The 22,820-nt window shown below is 36.2% G+C and overlaps 1 protein-coding gene across 6 annotated transcripts in view; it reads left to right on the top strand.

The window, feature by feature from the left end:
• Nucleotides 1-22,820, top strand: part of CCSER1 (coiled-coil serine rich protein 1) — a 721,701-nt gene that overhangs the window by 371,388 nt on the left and 327,493 nt on the right. For all 6 annotated transcript variants that reach the window (XM_075751609.1, XM_075751606.1, XM_075751608.1 and 3 more), the window contains one exon: nt 20,669-20,752. In XM_075751609.1, coding sequence (XP_075607724.1) covers nt 20,669-20,752 — 84 coding nt within the window. The remainder of the gene's footprint in view (nt 1-20,668; nt 20,753-22,820) is intronic.

Below are 22,820 nucleotides of genomic sequence, written 5' to 3'. Positions count from 1 at the left end.
CTCATTTGCTCTGGCCCTTTATTTTCTATCTGTAATTTTCAGCTTCCCCCAGTGGGAAATGGTCCTTAGCCTAGGTTCCTGTCCAGATGCACTGTCTACTCAAGGTCCAGTTGATCTTTGAGGGTTTTTTTTCCGAACTCATTAACCTCTTCTCTCTTATGGTCTGTAACATCAAACTTTCTCTCTTTCCTTTGCTGTCTTTTCATTGATTTGAGTCCTTTTTTACTGCTGGAACAGCAATTTTCCAATAGGGCTGCCTCTTTAAAAATTATTGAATACTCAGAATTTTCCAGCCGTGGGCATTTCTCGATGTAACCCTGACTTCATTCCTTAGGCCATTATTTCTTCTGGATGATTTCCGCAGGATTGTCTTTCTTTCCAAGGCAAGAATAAAAGATGAATACTGCACCCAGTCTTTCAGTAAATTACTTTTGTACACATCAAAAGTTCTGACATTGATAAAACATTACTTTTTAGGTTCTTGTACAAGAAAATTATGTTCTACTTACACATAATATGGCACTATTGACGTTGCTATACCTGTTTTGGTACTGATTGTTATAAATTGTACCAGAAAAAATTAAGTTCAGATTTTCTGTGGCATTTATTCTTTGTTTCTCTTTTTTCCTTTTAATCATATTTTCTATCAAAAGCTGTAAACTTTTCTTCTGCTATTTTTGATAATTGCTCTAGCTTAACTTTTCTTTCATGATTTTCCTTATATTTCTTCTATCACATCATCTTTCTTTTGTGACTTATTTAATTCATTCTTTTATTACGTTACTTATTTACTCTTCTTTCACAGCTTCTCAACCCAATTTCAACCAGCAGGTATTGGCAGGCTCTGGGAGGCCCTGGATAAGACACTGTGTCTGAACTGGACTGAGGTTAATGTATAGGTAGCCTTTGGCAACTATTCATGGAGGTGATTAAGGATTTAGGGCATAGAAGCAGCTATCCTGATGCAGCATTGACCTACTGCACTCCTGCATGAGGGAGCAGCACCCCTGTGGGATACCCAAAACCAAGTGAGCAGACATGATTTCCAGAGCAATAGAATATTGCTCTCTGCTTCTAATTGTATTACTAGTAGAGTGGAATAACTTCAGGTAGGATAGGTAGGAGTCAGTAGTTGAAATGAGAGGATAAGAGTAAATTAAAAGCATAGTCCTTACTGAATGTATCGTTTGTCACCTATATCCAGTAAGGAACTGGATAGACACTCTTTTTGGAAAGAATCGTAGGATTTCAATTACAGCTGCTGGAGGAGAGGATTGTGTATAATTCAAGTCTGCATTCAAATGCATAAATTTGTATTGTGTGTATAACAGGTTACGCTCTCTAGAAATAAGATGGTTTATGTATATTTTCTTGTTCACTTGTGTCACATATATATATTTTGAATATATATTGGCACTTTCTTTAACATTGAGAAGGTGATTGAGTCAACAAACTTCCTGTGTAGCAAATGGTCAGCAAATGGTTCTTTTGCTAATAAATTGGAATTTAATTTACTTCTGGCGACTAGAAGTTAATGTATTTTGATCTCATTCATACTTAATGCATATATACTACTTTGCTTTTAATGGACTGGATTGCAAAGGGTAATAGTATTCCTAAAGCATTTTACAATAGCTGATTTGTATCCTTGCAACAGGATTTACCTTGTGGTAAGGTTTAGTAGAAAATTGACAATAGGGTTAAACAGTAAATAATTCATCTGATGTTTTATGAAGAGTGAAATAACTTCATCCTTTTGGTGAAGGTTTGGCTATATGCCAACAAGTTTAAAAGTTGTGGGGGTGAAAGTAAAAAAATTATAAACCAGCCAGGCAATAAGATACCTAGTGAACACACATTGCTCTTGTAGAGAGCAAAATAGGGGTTGCCCAGATTGATCTTTATGACACCATAAACCATTGTGTTTCTCCCATGAGTTGCTTCTCTCCATTGAATCAAGAAAATCTATGCCTCTGTTTTAATGGAGAAGTTCTGCTCTGGGGTTTTCATTCTATTTGATCTCTCTGCAAAACCAGTCTGGCTTTTTCTGTTCTCTGAAATCTAAGCTCGTTTCTCTGCAGGATATAAAAAATTACTGCTCAGTCCTATAGGTGTATAACACAGGTTTACTACTTTGCATAGTCCCATTAATTTTCATAACACCTAGTAGTGAGTACTAAGCCTATTTTTACCAGTTCAGACTATCGGTGACTGAAATTGAGAACAGCTCTTGGGGAAAATATGTGGGGCAAATCCTCCATCTCCATACAACTGTGGAGATACAGAGAGGATGAGAATCTCTTTCCATGGCTATTATGACAAGGGACTTTTGGTGGAGGGGTAGAAGGTGAATTTTGTGCAAAAGTAATTATTTTGTTGTGTTAGTGATAATACATGCAGCAGTGTTCACCTGGGCAGGATCTGCTTCCCAGTACATGGAAGGAAGGCTGTGCTGCAACATTACTGGTACTGTGTGAAACTACATCTGTATCTATTAAATGTACAAGCAAACTTGTTTAACTTCAAAAATTCTCAAGGTTATAAAAAAAGGTGAAGTTTACGACCTTTGTTTGGTTCTGTATTACTTTAGAAAATTTACTCTCATTTTTCATAAGCTTACGTTTCACAATTTGTCTCAAAGCGTGAGCATGCCCGATATCAGATGTAATCAGCTTCTTTGTTATAGACTACAGATGTGGTGTTAATGTTTTCATAGCCTTTTGCATGAGTTCTTGTTGTATATATGGCAGACAAGAAAAGTGAAGCAGTGTGTCTCCTTAGGGTAACAGAGGTATTCTTTGGAGGCACCTCTTAATGTGAGGAAAACTTCCTGTGAAAATGACTCATTCTGTCATTGTTGATTGTAAATTCTGACGTTTGCTTCGAAGATTTAACCCATGAGATAGACCATTTAATACCATCTTTAAAGATCAGGACCTCATTAGGACAGGTGTTTAATCATATATATAGCTATGGAAATCACCTCTATCCCTAGTTTATAGCTTTAATTAAACTCTTCATCCACAGTCTGAAAGGTGCTGAAGGACAGGATCTCCAGGACTACATAATTTTCTAGATCATTCTGTAATTGTTGTCATAGGATCTTCACACATCTAAATTCCTTGGGGGAGGGGGGAATAATCAGATGAAACCATGTGTGTTCGTGTGTATTTCCACAGGAGTTTCACACTCAGATGATTTTCTCTACTAATTTTAGTTAAAACCTCTGCACTTTTACTGCAAAATCAGCCATTTTGTATTTTCAGGAGATAGCATTTGACTTTTATAGGACAGAGTGAATGTCAATGGCACATAAATATAGCTGCAACTGAGAAAGAATAGTTAAGTCTAAATTCTGCTTGCTTTTCTGTCAGACCAAAGATGTTTGAAGCATTGACAATAGCAGATACACTCTCAGGAAGAGTTTACCAGTCCATCAGCTGGATTTACTCTAAGCGCCATCATCTTCTTTCGTTCAGATTTTCATTTAATCTCCAACTGAGAAACTTAACTGAGAAGGAAATAACCCTTTCTTCCATTTCTAACTTGCTGACATAAGGTAATTGTTCTGTGCAATTTGAATTGAGCAAGAAGACAGAGATCTTTTAAGCCTGAAAACACATAATTAGCTATACAAGAGGGAGTGTAGTCATTGCTAACAGTTGTTAAACATATATGTGCTAGCAAAATCAAACAGACAGACAAAAACCAGCCTTAACGTTAATTTTATCCCATCAAGAGCAATCATACTTCAAGTTCAGAGAGAATCAACTCAAAGCAGCAAGACAGAACTGCTCTGCAATGTCTCTTTTATGTTACTGCCTTGCTTGAGATTTGCTTCTTAACCCCAGTTCCACTCTGACTCCCAGAAAACTGCAAATAAATATGTGATACAAGTGAGAACAAGGTGAGATGACAGTAATTTGGCAGTCTTCAAAATGTGCAGAATGATCAGTCCACATGGATTAGCGAAGCTACAGCTAGCTTTATCCTATATACATAAACAATGCTGATGTTGAACAAATTTCACTTGAGCAGATGAATTTGTTTTAGCTTGCATTGCTGAAATTACTCATTCTGTTTTCCATAGCTCCCATAAATCCATTGTGTACAATTGTCAGATGACTATGCTAAAGTCTGCTCGAATCCTCCCACCTAGATGTGAAAGGGAGGTGGTATGGTGCAGTGGGTTTGTTTTGTTTCTCTTTTCACAGTTTCACAGCTTAAACTGTAGAAATGTTTCTCCTTACATTGGACTATTAAAATATAAAATGATTCCCACTTCACATGTTGGACTAGATATTCCAATTCAGTTGCTAAGGATACTGTTGAGCCTCAAAAGATTACATGCAAGAAGGCGCAACATGCAATACTAACTGATTGGGAAATCAGTATTAATCACTCCTAAAATAACACCCACAAAATTCCCTCCATCTGTTTCAATGATTGAAAGTAGAGCCAGGAATCTTATCGGTAAATATTTTCATTTTTGGTAGTATTGGTTCACCCTACGCACTCTCAAGTAACTGTAAAGCTTTTTGGAATATAAAGTCCTGGGCTCAGAACCTGTGTGGCTTGGGAAAAGTATACAGCCCTTAATTATGCCTGACCCAGGTATAATATAAGGAGATTTAAGGGGTGTGAGAGCAATAACAAGCAAAAGACAGAACTGAGTTATGATCATGGCAACAAATGGAAAATAAAAAAACTCCTCAGTTTTATTCAGAGATTTTTGATTGTCCTTTTTGTTCAGCTTCCTCTTATGTAAGATTGTCAGAAGACTTTTGTAAGACTTACGTCATGGCTCACAATACTAATAAAGTAATAGCAAGGACAGCCTTTAGGATAACAGCACGCAGAACTGTACAGACGACATCCCAGAAATCTGTGTTGACTATCTTTATTTCTTTTTGTTAACTCTCCATTTGTGATACTTATATGTACCATATTTACAATAGGAATGTGAAAATATCTGACAGCCAGGAACTGCTGTCCTGTCAGTCTCAACGGTATCATACTTGACGAATAAGCAGTGGGGCTGCTTACGAAGGGAAATGTTGCAAAGCTTGTGCAAAGGAGTGAGGAGCTAGTGACATCTATTTTCTTATGAGAAGCCAAATAACAATGGACAGTTGCTCTGTGTAATCAAAAAGAAACCTGCTCTTTTGCGCTAGAAAATTCAAAAGTAACTAGGGATTTTTTGGTGAAACTTTGAGCCAAAAGAATGGCTTTGAGGTAGTGGTTGTTCAGAGTGGCTGAACAACACAAGGCGTGAAAATATAATGGTACGTTTGAGAACTGAGATGACTTCAGAAGCAGTTTTATTTTACATTGTTTAATTACCTCAAAATTTGAGGGGGAGAAGAGAAAAAAGTCTTGCATTATGCTACTCTCAAACCACCAAAAATTATCTTAAAATTGAAAGAATTCCTATCACTAAAGATATGCTCAGCCATAGTTTGCCTTACTTCATTATGACCTACTATTGAGAAATTTGATCATCAATGACCAATTTAGACTATAGTTCATTACTGTCTTCTGTTCATGAATAGAACAGAGGCATTTATAGATATTCCCTTAACTCTTGTATTCAAACAAATACCTAACAATTGCTAAGTTACAGAGCTTGATATTACTAAACAAAGTATTCAAAATACAACTAATCTGAAATGTAGGTCTTAGGAAGATTTAATGTTGCTTAGAGTGAAAGAGAGTGTAATTAAAATAAGGTAGTCATGATTGTAATAAGTTATTGAGGTTACAGAGATTAGACCTTAAACCATTTGTGTAATGATAAACCTTGAATGTGAATGTGTTCTGGACCTTTAAATGTTAAAAAAGTGGATCCTAGAACATAATCCTTTCTTCAGTGGGACTTTCACAGACTGAATGAAGCAAGCTGATTTTCCATTCCTCTCCATCCAGATCTACTATTATTTTACCTGGGGATTTTACCTGTTAGCTACAAAACACTTTTACCTGTTGTTTACCTGCAACTTGAATTGTCAAGAAATGTGTGGAAATGTTTGCTAATCAGGGGGATGACTGGGAAAAGAGGCCCACATATTTCTGAAGAAATTCCAGTTACCAATTAACATTTTCATTAGAATATTTGAGTCATGTTTAATTTGCATTAGGATTTATTATCTGAGCAAACCTGACCTGTTAAACCTCCTAAATCTATTACTGTCAGCTAATGTCATGATTACAGGAAGAGTACACGGTGTCCCATAGCAACAGGGCTGTTCCACCAAATTTTTAACTTGAAATCACCATTGTGCTGTTTATCACTGAATTATTAGACATGATAAATTATTTTATGCTAGCCACTCTCATGTCCATCTTTTTAATACTTTCCTTGTCATTGTAAGTGCCTTTAGCCTTACAGGCTAATAAAAGGGTCTCATATCAAGTCTGATTACCACTCTAATGTTTTCCAGGCATGCTTGGTGATGAGCTTGGCATATGAAACAATTTCCTGCAGTAATAAAACTAATTAAAGTGGGCAGTCATCCCCACATCACTCTTTAATGAATTATAATGAGCTCATTAATCTATCTGGTCTCACTCACCACATCTATTGGCTAAGCTTCTCTGGGGGTATTCAGGATAGAGCTCTTGCCCAGGAAAAAATGGACACCGAAATGTATCTATTTTCCTTTCTCTCTCTTTTTTTTTCTTAACAAACAAACAACAACACCCCCCCCCCAAAAAAAAAAAACAAAACCAAAAAAACCACAAAAAAACAAACCAACAAAAAAATTCCACTGAACAGGAGATGAGAGAGAGGTCTGCTGTAAGTGGAATATGCTTTTAAATAAGCAGAATAGGAAAGGGTATATAAGGTATATACCTAAGACCCTGTAATGGTGGCAAGGGAAGAATCACACAGGAACTTAACTAGATGTAATATTGCACTGCAAGTGACAGCATAATTAATGCCTCTGTGGTACACACAATTCACTTAAAATGTGACTTACAAATAATGTTTTAGTAACTGGATCTTTGGGAAACTGCCTAAAGAAAATAACATCAAGCTTGGTTTTGGCTGAGTTTCTTGGCATTTTTCTTTCTTTGCTCAAAATGAGCAGAGAAGAGGTTGCAAGGTTAGGCTTCCCACTTCCGTAATGACAAATATTAAAGAATTAAATGGTAAGATTTATGAGAGGAAAGAGGTGATTCATATGAATATCTGTACAGAAGAACCACCTATTTTTCTTAGACTGTAACCCTGCAACTTTCCCCATCTGCAAAAAATCAAGTCTAGTAATAGCTAATCACAGCTACCTGCTGGAGTTAACTAGTTCTTATTAGCATTTGGGTGCTTTTAATTCAATACCCACAGGCATAATTACAATGTTATTACGGGGCAAATCAATCTTTAGTTTATCTCCATTCATTTCAAGTATTTTAATATTAATAAAAAGTTCTGCAAAACATATGTTCCCAGCATATGCAAAGAAGTTAAAATAAATACTCTATTGCAAAGCAGAAGCAGCAGCTATACTCAACAGTAAATTTCCATCGGTGTCTTTGCCACTGCAGACTCAGCGCTCTTTTCTCATTTCTAACAAAGAAACTTGAATGATGCTCTACTTGAAACAGGAATTAATTTTTATGCAAACTGCTGAGGCTTTCTCTCATTTTTGTGGAGAGAGAAAAAGTGCAGGCTGCTCTAAAATCTCAGTAAGGTGGTGGTCAGGGCAGCTGCAGTGAATGCAGGTGACCTGGGTGCAAGTCCCCGTCGCGGGTGTGAGGAAGCACAGGAGTCTGTACCCTCCTCCCCGGGGTAACCTCAGCTGCTGAGCTGGTGGGTAGGCAGCGGTGCAGGGTAACGGCTATTCTAGCTCAATGGGATGAAAACGTTTTGCCCCTGTAAGTCTCTTCAAAACTGATGAATTTTTATTGAAAAAGGTCAAGGGCTTTTTCTAATGAAATAAACACTTTAAAGTGAGGAGAGATGTTGTTACAAAATCCCCAATTGGCTTCAGTCTTAAAGAAAAAGTGGTAATCTGCCACTTGGTTACAAAGAAACAAACAAAAGATGTCTTTGCTTCGTGGCCTTAGTTGTTTCCTATGGTATCTTGGCATTATTAGGGTTTTTGCTTGTTTCTTCTTACAGAGGAGAATTTTATAGAGACTGACTGCCAAATTTATAGTGCTCCTAAATACATTCTTAGTTAATTTTTAGGAAAAGGAATGATGTAGTTCAGATTTCTTCTGCAAGACTTGTAGACTTGAAATAATCCAGTTTAAAATGTGCAGTGGAGGGGAATCTAAGTATAAAAAAATAACCCCAAAGAAACCAAATCCTTTTGATTTCTAGATTTTTTTATTATTATTATTTTATGCATAGAATTTGATTTCTGTGTGGTTTAGGGCAATGATGTCTCTCTGTACATGGTAGCTCAGAAACAGAAAGAACAGTTCTGTATTAGCACGTTGATCGTGTCAAGGAGTGTTGTACAAATCAGAATGTACTGTTTTCCGCACTGGCCAAACAAGGTAGATATTTGTAGTTGGTATTGTATTGTCTTAAGAGACTTAAATTTTGTACTATTTTAATTATGCTGCCATGGCACAATTAGCAGCTGAATTTTGTCTCAGTTATCTGACAAAGCCATTTTTATTTTATTTTTGCTTAAAAACTCATTAAGATAAAGATGTCTTTTCTTTTGCAATGATCATAATGTCAGTCCAGAAATTAGATTTTCTATATGTATGCAAAATTGGTGGTATTTAAAGATTGATATAGCTGCATAAAAACTACAAGCAAAATGTCACATTGGCTGAACAAAGGTTTTCTCTCAAATAAAAATACATTTTCATTTAAGGTCAATGAATAATTGGGTATGCAGTTTGTGAAGGAGTTGCACTGAGTGCATAGTCTAGTTAAGTCTTTTTAGATTTTTATTTTTCTGTGACCACCTACCTTGAACATTGACATGCAAAATTCAGGATTCTCTCTTAGAGAATATAAGAAGCTGATGGAGATGTAAACACTCAAAGAGGAAAATAAAAGCAAAATATTTCATTGAAAGCATCAAAATGAGTAGCATGAATAGTTTAAATAAAAATTAAACGCAGCCAATTATCCTTTTGTTAATTTTGGATATGTATTGAAGATGACATCCTTTCATTACTGTGAAATTCCCTCATATTTATATAAGTGAGAAGTCTAGTGATTGACTTCATACGTCAGTACTGAGTGTGAAGTATGTCCACTGTAATTCAGAATCTACTCTTGCCTACCTCGTGAGAAGGGATAAAACCTCAGTGGTCTTATAGAAGAAATGGGTGTCCAAGACCTCTGTGTATTAAATGGCAGTAGGTGAAAGAGGATATGTTAATAACTTGCAAAATTCCTAATCTGAAGAAATAAATCCAACTGTCTGTAGCAAGCGTGATAAAGGCAGGAAACAATCTTTGTATTTTATATCTGCAAGTTTTACGTAATGTGTAGCAACATGTTCCCTTAATAATACAGAAACAAACATTGCACAAACTGAAATAAATATGCTTTTGAAAATGTAGTTTATATTATGTGTTAAAAAGTAATTTTTAATCTGTTCATCCTTTAATAGGTCCCCAGTCAAGAAGGGGGGGGAGGGGGAATCTGTGACCATTTCAGAGGTACTGATTTCTTAAAATTTTATTTGGGTTGCTGCTCCAGAACTTATTGTCTCTGGAAAGAAATTGTTTCAGATTAGGCACACAGAAATAGAGTTTTACTGGATTTGATGGTTTTTACTTTCTATTTTTTTTAATTGTTGATCTTGAGACTAGTTTGATGTCATTTGTAGCATCAGAACTCCAGAATGCTTTTGTTGGTCACTGAAATCACAACAGTATTTATGCGAGAATGCAGCAACTTACACAGGATGATTAGCAGAATAAGGTAATGGGAAATTTTTAGGAGTCTCTTTAAGTAATGAAACAAAGATTGGTTCCTATGAACATTTACCAACAAAGGTGCAGACCGTTTTAGCCTACTTTTAATAGTAGGCTTGTTTTCGTGCTTTCCTTTTTGATGGACACCTTAATAGCCACTTGGACTTAAGGTAATTTAAGTAAAGTCAAAATCAAAAGGTATATTAAAAATTAAAAATGGATGTGTGCCTACCTTCAAAATAGTACTATTCGTTATATATGGTACTGTACTTAATGTTTATTAGGGAATAAGTATTTTCTAAATCAGCTTTTTCCCCAGTCTACCTACCAGAATAGAGGTGGTCTTCAGAATTAATAATTCTGGTCTCTTAATATCATAAAGTATTAGTGGTCAAATGAAACTTTAAAGTCCAAAATAGTGAAGGTTAGTCTGGGGTAACGTTTTTATTTCCAAAGTATATTTGCGTGTTCTCTGCTGTTCTACTAGTCTATTTTCTTTTTTGACACCTCTTTCCTTAGAAGTTGCATTTGCCTGTATTACATATTTCCCATTTTGTACAAAGATAAACCATGTGATGCATGAAAAATTTCTGAAGTCTTTCTCATGAAGATACCTTGCTTATCTAAATTGAAGAACTTGTAGTATTTGTCCCTATTTAATCACTTTCTTAAATACTTGGCAGAGAACCAGGTACCCTGCCACCATGAGCTCTCACATTCTTCTTGCTTCTAGTCCAGACCTGCACTAAATTGTATTTAATGGTAACTTGTATATCACTGTTAATTCTGTGAGTAGTTGCTATTTGCATGCATTATCCATGCATACAAACACTTGTATTTTTGATCCCCAAAACTTTCCTGGAATTACACTTATTTTCAGTATTATAACATCAACCAGAGCTGGCTGGATCGCTTCCCCTTTCTTATTCTCTTGAGAGCATTTAAAAAGATTACTTCTCTCAATTCCTATGTATTTGGAAGTTCTAAAAATTTATTCATTGTTTTCTTCCCTGAATCATCCTAGTCAATCCAAGGTTACTTTTATTCAGATCCTAAAGAAAATCTTGACTTGTCTTTAACAATAATAACTGGAAAATGTGCAAATATATTTTGTCTTTTGGTTGTTGTGCAGAAGAGGTATTTGTCACATTTTTTCTCACAACTGGAAAACCTGAAGTCACTATTTGTTAAGGCTCTCCTTGCCGTCTCTAAAATATTCTTGTGATTCCAAGAAGCAGGAGAAATAATATTTTTAAAGCATAAATGTTGAATTCAAGATAAAATAATGGAAATGCTGTCACATTTTCAAGCTGATAGTAGAAGACTACAGTGGACTCAGGGTAGACTTCAACTCGGTGGCATGTGCTGTCTTGGAGCCAGGAGGAACTTTGCTATTGATCCCCTCCTGGGGGAGCCAGGATCTAGCTTAGGCTTGGTTTCCTGCCATTTAGAGGAAAGAGGTTTTATGTAGCTTATTATTCTCTGAATATGAAGAAATGCATTTACTGACTTGGCGGTAGTGAAACTTTTACAAAAATGCAGCAGTTGGCAGATGTTTTTACTTTATTCTTGGCCTAAATGGTTTTGTCATGCTATTTGGCAGGAAGAAACTACAACATACCAGTGAAAAAGTGGCTGCATTGCAATTGTGAGTGAAATTATGTCTGCACAAGGCTATAGATTCTTACGGATATTCTTTGATGTGAATTAGTTTACGTGTGGAACTACATGATTAAGGTGGTTTGCATGTAAGAGTGTGAAGGGGTTTCAGTTTTGCAGATTTGGTATGAGGGCAAAAAATTAGATATGAGTAGGGTATTTTTCGCTGGTGATAATGAGAGTTAATAGGAGAATATTGAATTGCTGAACTTCATGCTTACAGTTTAATGTAAAAATAAAAAATAAGCAAGACCAAAATACTAAAACAAACAATAAAAGCCCCATCCTGATTATAAAAGGTTTTCTTCAAATTAGTAAGTGGCATGAGGTGTTCCAGAGAATTTGCAATGAAAATGAAAGATAATTGTTGTGTAGGGAACCACTCCTTGCCTACAAGGTTATTATAAAAAAAGTAAATAAATTATCTGTGTTTGTTTCCACATAAGTAGATACACTAGTGGCAATGGGGCTACTAGTCTGAGGAATGATTCTTGAAATGTCAGTTGAAAATAACTGAGAATAAAATTGAATATCAGAAGAAATCTCTCTCACCAGCTACTCATTCAAATATGCTAAAGAAATTGATATAAGAAATTGTTGAATTGCTAATGCTTGCCCATTATCTGTTGCTTAAATCTTCCTCTTGGTGAAATGATGGATAGAAATAAGGTGCCAGTGTGTCAGGTTTTGGGTTTTTTGTTTGTTTGTTGTGTTGTTTGTGGGGGTGTTTTTTGTGTGTGTTGTTTTTTTGGTTTTTTTTTTAAGTTCTTTTAATCTGATTTTGTTACTAGGTAAATTAGTAGAAACTTTCTGGAAAATAGATTTAGTTGGCCCATGAATGAATATAATAAATGGGGAAGAGCAGACTTGACTTTCTGAGATTTTAATCATACCTCAGAATTCTGCTGGAAGAGTCATCAGCATGTGAATGAGGATGATCTGTTTTGTGTAGTTAACTCAATTTCCAAAAAGCTTTCAACAAGGCCCTTCATCAAAGGCATTTTAAAAAAATAAAGAGTATGAGTGGGGAAGTCTTCTCTTGGATTAATGGCAGATTAGGTGTAGAGGACAAAAGATGTAAGTAGTCATTTATTAAAGGAAGAATTATCCTTCCAGAAGGGTCCAGAATAATCGGAATTAAAACGGAGTACGAAATGTTGCAGAACTCATCGTACCAGATTATTTATAGATGAAAGGCAGTTGAGGTTCAATGTCAGCAGGCACAAAGGAATACACATGGGGAAGAACAAACATATTTTTCTCAATGAGGAGAGAGATCTTTCAGCCTTTGTGGATAGTTCCCTGAAAATACCAGCTTAGTACTTATCAAAATTAAAAAAAAAAAGGTACATACAGCTGAGTAGTTATTCTTAATAGTTCTTGCAGGGCTCTTGATGAATTAGGCATAGGGACGTTCTGAAGTTTGTGACTGTGATTTTAGTTTTACGGTAGGGTTTGTGATGGAATTTTTTCCTCTTATACAGAAAACATAGAAGACATGGGGGTTTTCTACAAATCTAGGCCCTTAAGAATTATTTTGAATAAGTATTTAAAAATGAATACAAACTAAAATGTCATAGTGCATTTGTGTGAATGGATGGCTAAGCCGCTGCTCAAGTGCTACGTGGAATCCTGATTACCTGGTTTGAATGACTCACGTAGTGCAACCTGTGGATCACAGGTTTTGCTCAGAGGTACAGTGTGGCTTATGCAAGAAAGGAGGCTATACAGACAACAATTCCCAAGCTTCAAATAGAGATGACAGGAGCTATGCAATAAGCATGCAGACATGTAAAACTATGGGAGACATGGAGAAGATGAACAGCAAATACTCCTGTCTTTTAGGATAGGAACAATGACATTGTTCGGCAGCGTGTTTGAAACAAAAGGAAGGTTTGGGGGGGGTGGGGTTGTGTTTTTTGTTTTGCTTGGTTGGTTTGTTTTCTTTTCATGAATGTATAATTTATTTAGAGATGTCACCAAAGGAGGCGTGGTACTGCGTATATGAGTTCTGGCTCAGGAAGAGCCATAAGGAGAGTAAATGGAGTGGTTATATGAGGAAAAATACATGTATATGTTTAACTGCACGTTTCCACTTCTGACTGCTGTTCACGATTTCTGCAGGTTAGATACATCTTAGGCTTCATCTGGTACGATCATTCAATTTTATGTTTTGCAGTTTATTGATCATGCTGCTCTCCTTTAAACTCCATGCTTTTTATTATTGCTGCTGAAGAGAGCGAAATTCAGCTGAAGCAAAAAAAACCCCAAACCCATTAATTTGTTCAATCTATATTTCACAGTTAACTGACAATTGGATTGCTATGAAGAAAACGTTGTTTATTTAGCTCTGTATTCATAAATGTCTGAGGTTAAAGTAGCATAGCCTACAGAGTCTTTTTAAGTGTTACTTTCACAGTAAAATATCAATTGAATTCTAGTATTTGAATGGATATAGCTACCCTAAATTGTTCCAGTGAAATACTTATTGACATATTCTATGTAATTGAACTTAGGTAGAACGTCATATAGAATTGCATAAGGTTTTATGAGGCTTAATCACCCTTATTTATCATTATAAGATCAGATCTTGTGCTCCCCAAACTCCACTTGATTTCATGATCAAGAAATGAAATATGGAGCTGTTCCTTTAGCTATGTCATTTGAATGGTGTAATTGCATTGTAAGATGATGTACGTAACGCTGTCTGTTTCTGATGCGACCGCAGCTTCGAAAGCTGATTCAGGATTTCATTGATTTGTTGTGTTCCTACTGGAAAGATACCCTGCAGTGAGACTCTGTTTCTGTTGAGGTGAGGTAGGCTTGGGAGATCGCTTCGTGTTGCCATGTTATGCTTTAACGGGAATTTCTGAAGTGTGGACTTGCCCTCATCCTTGTGCTGGGCTTGAGCAACAGCTGGCACGGCAGTGTGACGCGAGAAGCAGGCGAGTTAAGCATGACCATTGCCTGCAGTCAGCGGCCACTCGTTGGGAGCGTTGTCAGGACTCCAGCCAAGACTAACTGTGCTGGCACAGCACCAAAACGACAGATGAGCCAAAGGAGCAAAATGTGTGCTTTGCACATGTGAAGAATTGCAGCGAGCCAATTCATTTCTCTCTTGGTGTGATTGAAAGGAATTAATATGACAGACATAAATCGATACAATATGCTAGAGAGAACACAGAAAGGGAAAAGAAAACCCTGGAAAGTCATGCCGTGTACATGTCAAAACACAGTGTAAATACATCAGGGACCATCTCTCAAAGATGGACCAGTGACTTCATTTTGACACCTGAAACAATGCAATCTCAGCTTCTCTGCCTTGTGTTAAGATGATTAATAAGAATAACCAATAAAATTGCTCATGATCTGACACAAAACCAGGTTCTGATAACACAGTCTGTAATATCCAGAAGTCTACTCACGTGAGTGATCTCAAATATGTAGATGCTTTTCCTTTTAATAAAACTCTGTGTCAACATGTTAACTCAAGTGGGGTCTCAGTTTGGAGATAGATAATGGTGCTTCTCTACAAATTTCAAGTAAGATCCACAAAAGTACTTGGTGCTTTTCAGATGCCAGGTGGTATAAAGTGAACTGTAAAAGATATCCATAACCCTGTACATAGTCTAGACTCCTACACTGCTGGCATAAAAATCCTGTACGTGTTAAAGTAACCTGTACTTTCCCTGAATGTTCTAGATCGTTATCCAGAAATGTATTAATTTTGCTATATGAATCTGCTGCATAACTTAAAGGAAGCTTCAGCTATTATGGCACTTGTATAGCTTTCTGGCCCTGATATTCAGTGTTGTTTCTTAGCTTGGTTTGATCCAGGATGATATTTTTAAAGAAACTACATTCTAAGTAACTGCTGATTTTTGTATTACCCTAAGTTGGTAAACAATCTGCTTAGCATCCAAAATTCAGCACATTTATCAAATGAGTTTTATAATATTCTAATTTTATGGTACTATTTTGGCAGCATATTCTGTTTAGTATCAAAGTAAAATTGTAGTGAATTTATCTTCCATAATACTTGGTTAGTTCTGTTTATAGCACTTTGATTACAGTAAGCACAATATACCTATTTGTTGCGAAGTATGAAGAGGTATAAAGTAAGTTTTCAAAATGGAAATGATTATGCTTTTTGGCACTTATGCATAACCTGCTGCAGCTGTCTTCACACACGCAGTACAATTTGTCATCTTGTGACCTGATCTGATGGGAAACAGATTTGCGATTATGTTTAGCATTTTCCCAGATGGACAGAATTAAACCAAAATAGAAAAATACTAGCACTGAGACATAGCAATTGCTGTCATAGCCTACGACTGAAAATAAGTAAAAGGGTGATAATTTGAAGGAGTAAAAAGATGATAATTTGAAGAACATTCCGACTGTAAACACATACAATAATAACAGCAGATCTGTAGTGAATATGCAGCTAAATCCTGGATTTTTTTGTTTGTGTGGTGGTGTTTGGTTTTTTTGTTTTCTTTTCAATATAAGAGAATATAAGTAAAGAAAATGCAATGGACACTTTGCACACAGCTGCTTTTGCATTTTTATGAAGTATACCTGGAATTTAGGCTACAAACCTTTTTGGTTACCTCCAGTTAATAAGAGAGAGTAGTTTGAAGACATTTTGTTTACAGGGCATGCTGTGTCTAACAGTTCTCTTTAAGAATGAGCTGTTAATTAACTTCTCTTTTTATCAAGTATTTCTAGAATCTTGGACAGCCCTGCTATGAATATGCTTACTGCAATGGAGAGCAGAATTCTTATCCTCTTTTTTTTTTTATAATGAAATAAAGAAAAACAGTCATTAAAATAATGTATCATTATAATACATAATACTGTAGGTATTTATTAAACTCAACAAAATGGCCTCAAAGCTATAGTGTATACAGCTAGCTTATGGACACATGTATAGAGCATATGATTTAATTATTTGGAGTGGTGACTAATATTTTTGTAGCATCCATGTTCTCATTGGGCTGATAGCCTTGATAAAATATACAGGTGTTAAACTCATTTTGCAGAGCGATAAGGAACCAGAGAGTCCAAGGATATTGATTTAGTAACCAGAAATGCTAAATGTTACCTAGCAGAATTTTAAATCTATGGTCATTTAATTGATTCTGGATGGCACTTGAACTCAGCTATACTTACATGCCAATCTGTTATTCTGTTACACTCTATAAATATTATAAGGGCTACAAAAACTTGAGAAATATTTTGCATACATGATCATAACCAGCATCATAATAAGCATATTTGCCTGAGCTTAGGAATACACGGGTCAAGTATCTACTGGAATGTGAGTATAGTAAAGAGCCTGAAACGTGCAGCCCCAGAGTATTCAAAGTATATTAAAAAGTCCTGCTTTATGGGGGAAAACACTTCTTCCAACTTTGTAATTACAGCATAGACTTGTAATACACTGATTGCATGCTCTGCTAGAAGCAGACCATCCTTTTCAAGTCCCTTCCTCTTTGATGTCTGTTGTAGTGACAGTTCCTTAGAAGAGAATTCTGGTTTTCAGGTAGTTTTTTGGGGTTTTTTGTTTGTTTGTTTTGGTTTTTTACTATAAATCCCTGTTGGACTCTGTCTTCTTTTCCTCATTCACCTTGAGAAGCTTTTCTCAGCAAACTTCTTGGTCTTTCCATAGCAGCCTTGCATTGCACTAGTTTCTCAGTAGATAGTGAAACATTTCAGGTCTCTTAAGGAGTAGAGGGAAACTGTTTCTGAATTCACACTCTCTGATACGCATTGCCCCTGGACTAATAAATAACACAGCATTCTACCAGCTTTTCCTGCCCCCCACACCTTTCAATTCCATGCTCCTACTTTGGTATCTTCCACACAAGCCTCAACTCTGAAATATTTTGGCTCTTGCACAAGAATGTGATTTTTTTGGAGCCTTCTCTCCTAGCTTTCAGTAGTTACTTTCTGGAAGAACTGCATTCATGGCAATAGATAGTTGGTCCTATAACATTTTTTATTCTCTTAGTGCTGCACTTGGACAAATGGATGGGATATTGAAATTGCCCAAACCTTTCTGCAGTTGACTACTTTTTTCTCTTTTATTTCTGTATGGTATTTTCTTTCTTCTATTTGTTTCCTCAGTTGATGATATATCACAAATGTCCTCAAAATAAAATGGAAATATAGAAGCAGCACCAAGTACCATTTGTCTGTTCCCTTTTGTCTTGCATTTGCAGAATGAATGATGCCTATGCAGGTGCTGTGCAGCAAAATGGGATTATAAAATCCTAATTCAACAAGAAACAGCTCTCTGCTGCTTGCAAATCCAATGTGGTGTAGAGTGGATGGAATATAGACTGCTTATTATTACTTCTTTTACTAAACAATAACATAAAAATTTGGGAATTGCTAGCATTTCCCTTTTTCTAGGCAATTCTGGGTAACTCCTACATGTGCTTTGATGTGCCTGCACAGCAAGTTGCAGAGAAGACCCTGTCTAAGGACAGTCCTTGCTGACATGCTTGAGTGCAGACAATCTTCTGGGTTTTGGCAACGATTGTTACACCTGCATTCTGCAGTTGTTTACCTAACTGCTAGCTTAGCTTAATACTGCAAATTATTTAAGCAAGGGGTGGAAACAACAGGTATTCTTTTCTCTAAAGCTGGCAAATGCATGAAGGATATAGTCTCAAGTATCCCAGCACAGTGGGTCCCCCAGAAATTGCAGGATGTGCTTTTACTAAGCTGCAAAGGTCTGCATAGGAGCTCATAATGTGGAGCGTTGATTTGCAAGAATCATGTCCCACTGGCCCCTGTTAATCAGAGTTTCACTGATATGTGGCAAGGCAAGGGAAATATTACCTTAGCCCTAGATATTTTTCTCTAAGAGGTAATGACAGTTACATTCTATTTTGTATGAGAAAGTTGTGTGGAATACAGAAGTTAAGTGCCTGGAGAACTGTTCTGTGCAAGAGGGGTCAGTCCTTGTGTGGGTGAGGAAGATCCAGCTGGATGCATGACTGCTTTTTGTCAGGAGAGATGCACTGTGATTTGCTAGTCTTTGGAAGCTCTGTGAGGCAAAACCTTTCTTCAAGCTCTCACTAGTCCAAGGGAGGCCTGCATTGCCTCCTAGACAATACCTAGTACCAAGGCTCATCTCTCAAATCTTTCCTGCTCTAGTTACCACACACTATTACAGGCCTTATTGCTGTATTTGCTTGTGCATGCTTTCTAAAAGCTATTTATTATAATAGTCTTGGTTATGGCACCTTGTTGTTTTCCTTCTTCCAGTGTGTATTCCGCTAACCGTTTTTTTTTAAGTTAGAAAGGGGAAAATCAGGAGATAGCAACAATGTGAAGCTGTGCTAACAAAAAGAACTCAGAATAATGTAACTAAAAATTGCACAATAGTTAATGCTGCATCACTTTTAAAACTATTTTAAAAAATAAAGGCCTCACTTTGATAAAATATTAGTGAAGTTCTTGATACTTTATATTTTTTATAAGCAGATATTTTTGCTAAAATGTTAAATATGTGCTAATAACGTACTGTGTGCTAAGGGCTGTATTCTGGGATGTATTAGCATTTTATTTTCAGTTAACATTCCTAGATGGCATTCTATTAGTAGACAGTAAGAGTGAAATGCTGCTATACCATACAGCAAAGAAAAATTCCTGTGAGTTTTTTCCCTAAAGGAGATAGTGCAAGTCCTAGTTCTTTCCTAAATTTGAATTTTTCAGGAGATTGGTACATACTACTGGAGTAGTGTGTAAGCCGGTTCATTGCCTGTCTGCCAGAAACAGGGTATCTCTTTTTATTGCAGTTGTAAATAATTGGGGGTTTATACGTGAATATTCTGTTTTCTTCTTCCAATTCAGTTAGAGTGGATGATGAGCAATATAATTACTTTGAAAGGTTATTATTATAACTGAACACTTAACTGAGGAAAATGGACTTCACATATTTTACTTTTTTTTGTCTCCTATTTGTATGTTCATTTCGAGTTGCAAACACATTATTACTGACAGAGTTCAAGTTTATCACACTGGTTATACCTTTTGAACCCCTGAGCTCTTCATAGTCTGAATAATTTCTGTACTTTTACACTTGTTATCATCTATTAGTGAGAGGTCCAATTTTCTTATTTTTTTAAACTAAATGTTGTGTGAATAGCACCATATTTCCAAAAGTTTTCTTGTTGTATAGCTTGGGGTTTTTTTGGAAAATAATGATACTCCAAACCAGTACATTTCCCAAACTTTGTAAATATGTCTCTGTACTAGAAGGATGTAAAGATATGATGCAGTTCTTCATTTATGGTTGTATGACCAGCTAGTTGGCTGGTTAGTTTGTTAGGGTTTTATTCTTTAACACTTCAGTCATTTCATTTGAGTTTCTCTTCTTGGATGTTTATCACAAAAATATGTGATTGCCTTTCCTCTCCAAATAAGGTGTTTAGACTTACATGAACTCATGAAAATGCCTGGGAACAGTTTGCAGACTGCCTCATGGACCTGGGTTTGGCTATAGTCTTAGCTATTAGGTTAATCTTCATGCAAGCTGAATTGAGTTATTGTCAATGGTTATATCACTAAGTGGTAACTATTTTCTTTCCTCCACCCAGTTAATAGCAGAGTTGCTGCTGTTTTGGCTGATGTGGGACAAAAGATGTATGCATGGCAAGGGTGCTTTACTTTCCCTGTGAATGTCTGTTGTGCTTTCTTTTTCATCCACTCCAAGATCAAGAGCTCCACAATAATGCTTCTAAATTGATATTTCTCTGATGTTGTTTTGTAGAAGTGAAATTATAACATTTCATAGCTATTCCTTAACTGAAAAGGAATGACCTGATAGGATCTTTGGAAAAAGGCTTAAAAGATTCAGAAAACAATGAAATGGACTTCGATGCAGGGAGCTATTCACATTTCTGTGTAATGTCTTTGGATGCATTAATTTGTTTATGCAGCAACTTAGAATATGTTATTGAAAACACCACACATGACAAATGAGAATTGAGTTTCATTACTTGAATGTAATTATCTCACACTATGTGAAACAGCCTTTTCTTGTCAAGAGCAAAGTAAAAGCATTAAGCCTATTATAACATCTCTTTTGATGTTTTTGTAGGATGGAATAAAAGATGAATGCTCAGTGCTGAAGCTGCAGCTGAAAGAGAGAGATGAACTCATAGCCCAACTTCGTGAGGAGCTGGTAAGCAAGAGAAGCAATTGTTTTTTTTAAGTTCATTTACTTGATAATGTCACCGGAGACCATAAACTAAAGAAATAGAGTTTCACACCCACTACAGAATAGCTAGCCTAAGGCTATGTTAATCATTCAGATAACCACTGATAACACTGACTGCACATTTCTAGGGACTTGTCAGCCTCTGAAGTGGCTACTATCTAGATGCACTGCTAGTAGAAGTTTCTTTGAAAAGATTGTATTGACAGTTGTCTTGCAGTATCAAAGAGGCAGAGAAGTAGCACAGCACTGTATGCATATGCCAGAAATCTTGAAGGGCCATGCACATGTCCTGATGAATTGTGAATACTTCTCCCATGAGCTGCTTTTCACATCTAGAGGATTGTTCAGTAGAAAATGAAATACTTTTTTCTCCTTAATAGATATCTTTAAATAAAATAATAAATGTTCTTACACTTGCTGAACCTTTCCTTAGCATATGAGTTGCTAATTCTTGAGTGCTACCATTTTAAGGATAGACAGAATACTCTCAAGTGATGGAGTGATGTAAAATATGTAATGTAGCAATTAACAACATAAACACATGAAAATGGATTTTATTGTTCTCTTAAGGCTATACTAACATAACTTTAACATTCCATTTTTGATGGAACATGATTAAACCATGTATGTCTTCAGTATTTTTAACTATAGGAGAGAGATATTTTTTTTTCACCTCCTCTCTAACAGAGAAAGCATGTAGGGTCACCACATTCAGGAAGACGTTCAGCATGTACATTGTTTCCATGGAATTTGCAGGTGTGCAGGCACCTAAGATTTTGTATAAGCACCCTTTGGGAGGTGGGGTTTGTTACCCTGATTAGATCTTAAGTATCTGATCTAGCACAGGGGCTTTTTGTGCCTTTCTGTCGCGTGCCTGGTGGCTAGCTCAGAACTTGGACAGAATGAAGTCAGGTCCATCCGTTACTGCCTCTTTCATAAAAGACCAAGAAACACCGGTATACTTTTACACTAGCACAAATAGCCAAGTTTCAAGTTGCATGGGGAAAAATGTAATGCTGCTCAAGGATGAAAGATTCCTTTGCTGCATTAACATCTGCAAAATAAATACAGGTCATCAATATTCTTTGTTTCATATTTGGCTACATTAAGAAGTGATGTATTATGTAATTATTATCTAAAATTAAACGACAAAATGGGACACAGGGAACATCAAGCTTCTGCACAGTGCTGGAGCATTAATTTTATATCAGTCTAGTTCAGAACATATGCTATTTAACTAGCTGACAATTTTGTCAGTGTAAAATTATCCTGTATTGATACAATGAGCTGTAGCTCATTTGCTGTTAACTGTTGTCAAAGTTCATCTGTGTATATATCAGTTGCAGAAAAAAGTCCCACAGGGAATTTAGTTCCTGCACCTCTTAATAGACAGGAAAGCACATTGTCCTAGGGTCATGAAATAAGGATTTCCGTAGGATTGAAAGTAAGTATCATGGATTTAATCCATGATTAACTGACTTCAGTTTTGATACTCTAGGACTTGTAAAAGACAGTACAGGTGGGAGTCTTGAGACCATATTTAGTCATTTGAAATTAAGTTTTGAAAGCACTCAGTATATCTCATTTACTCCTATCAATCTAAATAAAATCAGATTGGGAGGTGAACGTGACAGAAGCTGGACTTAAGGTTTAGAAACCTACCAAAAAAAAAAGGAGAGGGGGGGAGGGGTTGTACACAGGATTGGAAGAAAGGATTTTTGTGCCTGAGTTGTATAAGTGTGGAGTCAATATGCTAGCTTTGGCCATCTGTGTATTTTTTGATCTCTATTGTGTATTCTCCTGCAATACTATTTACCTATAAGAAGTTGAGGGGTTTGTTTGTTTAAAGGTGTGGTGTTGTAAGAGCTGCCATGATTTCTAGAGCAGCTAGAATTAAGGTGACAGGCTAGTAAAAGAGCTCACTAAAACCACACTTAGTACTTGTGCCAGAACTGAACATTTGGACAATCTTCTGGAAACAAGGTGACCATATAGTTTTGTTAGCATCCACAGGATCACTAAATTAAAATGT

The sequence above is a fragment of the Balearica regulorum genome, chromosome 4 (genome assembly GCF_011004875.1).
Source record: "Balearica regulorum gibbericeps isolate bBalReg1 chromosome 4, bBalReg1.pri, whole genome shotgun sequence".
NCBI lineage: Eukaryota > Metazoa > Chordata > Aves > Gruiformes > Gruidae > Balearica > Balearica regulorum.
This window is presented reverse-complemented; position numbering and strand designations above follow the sequence as displayed.